This window comes from Limulus polyphemus, unplaced genomic scaffold, assembly GCF_000517525.1.
Source record: "Limulus polyphemus unplaced genomic scaffold, Limulus_polyphemus-2.1.2 Scaffold2624, whole genome shotgun sequence".
NCBI lineage: Eukaryota > Metazoa > Arthropoda > Merostomata > Xiphosura > Limulidae > Limulus > Limulus polyphemus.
In genome coordinates, this window is record NW_013668234.1 from 76,023 (window position 1) to 78,021 (window position 1,999).

The 1,999-nt window shown below is 30.1% G+C and overlaps 1 protein-coding gene across 5 annotated transcripts in view; it reads right to left on the bottom strand.

The window, feature by feature from the left end:
- Positions 1-1,999, bottom strand: part of LOC106467465 (palmitoyltransferase ZDHHC2-like) — a 60,522-nt gene that overhangs the window by 33,510 nt on the left and 25,013 nt on the right. For all 5 annotated transcript variants that reach the window (XR_002612425.1, XR_002612424.1, XR_002612426.1 and 2 more), the window contains exon 6: positions 915-947. Coding sequence is in view for 2 of the 5 variants with exons in the window: in XM_013927823.2 (XP_013783277.1) it covers positions 915-947 (33 nt within the window). In the remaining 3 variants the exon portion in view is untranslated. The remainder of the gene's footprint in view (positions 1-914; positions 948-1,999) is intronic.

The window sequence follows — 1,999 nt, forward strand, 5'->3', positions numbered from 1 at the left end:
ACGACACACACACACATAAACCTGTAAATTCCATTGTTTAAATTTTCTGATACTTGATTTTCAAATCTTTGCATTTATAATTAGCTTATACAAAATGTATATTTCTCTCATTCCAACTGTTTCATCTACCTACCATGCATTTTTGACAAATTAATTTATCTGTGTTGCATGCCTATCAAACCATGTCAAGCTGCTAAACCTACCTAGAACTATTTAAAAAATTATTCTCCATGTACAAACACAATAACTATATCTCAGTTTTTTAATGTTTTTTTCATCAATATGTAACCCTTTCAACCATTTTGTAAAATCTAACTCTTCTTCAAATAGGACATGCCATAAACATTACCATGGTATTAACCATGACTGATATCTTAAATGGCTCTGTAAGACTTAAGTGATCTAGATTATTCTTATTTTCTGTCATCAACAATGACTATTTAAGCCTAGGACAAGTTCAGCCCGATTAAAATTTTTTTTCGACAACTGTACATGTAGACACTATTTGTTTAGTTTGGGTATCAGCTTAGCTTCAAAGAAGTAACACAAGACAATTCATTTATCTAAATAATATTTGAAGACTGTAAAAAAAATTATAATATCAATTTACTTTTATTCTTTTTATTGATGCATTTCATCTTTTTCAAGGTATAATAAGCAGTTTTCTACTAGATCATTTGTGCCTTCAATGATAAAATTATTTCACCTACGGCATACATTTAAGCAAATCAATATTTAGTTATATATTAAATTCAATAACAATTACGTGCAGCATTTATTTTAACCACATGTATATGACCCAACACATAATTTATATTCTCCATAGATCGTAAGTCAACAGAAACACAAGTATACTGTGTCTCCAGGAATAACAATAAAACATTTTAATAAAATCAACTTTTACACAAACTTACCAAGGGCAGTGATGATCCATTTTCAATACACACCTGAAATATAAGTGAAAATATATTCTTATTGAATCTAAAATATTTCTTAACTTTAACCAATAATAAGTATAAAAAGATGTATTCTAATATTCACCAAACCAAACTGATAGCTGTGATCTCAATTCATAATTCTATGTAGCTTACATATTCTCTATGACTTATATTACAAGCATGGACATCAGACACAGAAATTGTCTTATTAAGTAAGTGTTGTTATTAACAGTATTTGTTTAATACTGCATATTTTTCTTAGCCAATAACAAAGATTTGTTGGCATGCACATATCAGCAGAAACTTATAAGTGATCACATACACTAAACACCTGAAAACAAACACAACTTGCTCAAAATGAATATTTTTATATTTTAGGTAAATTTTCTCTAAGTTAGCAGAGAAACCTGTTATACAAAAATTTTTTTAAAAAAAATTGGGTCCTGGAGATTTTCAGAAAACAAGAAGCCTAGCTACTGTACAGGATAATCTGTAAGTATATGTAAGAACTAAAACAAGAAGCCTAGCTACTGTACAGGATAATCTGTAAGTAAATGTAAGAACTAAAACAAGAAGCCTAGCTACTGTACAGGATAATCTGTAAGTATATGTAAGAACTAAAACAAGAAGCCTAGCTACTGTACAGGATAATCTGTAAGTATATGTAAGAACTAAAACAAGAAGCCTAGCTACTGTACAGGATAATCTGTAAGTAAATGTAAGAACTACAACAAGAAACCTAGCTACTGTACAGGATAATCTGTAAATATATGTAACAATTAAAACAAGAAGCCTAGCTACTGTACAGGATAATCTGTAAGTATATGTAACAACTAAAACAAGAAGCCTAGCTACTGTACAGGGTAATCTCTAAGTATATGTAACAACTAAAACAAGAAGCCTAGCTACTGTACAGGGTAATCTAGATTCTGTTCCTCTTTCTTATGCTTGCCAGTCAGTTCAACACTTATGTTGACGTCTTCATACATCTCATCTCCACTCAGTGCTCTTAGGCTTAGTAGGTTCTTATCATCTGTAATGAAGTCACTGTTTTCATATTC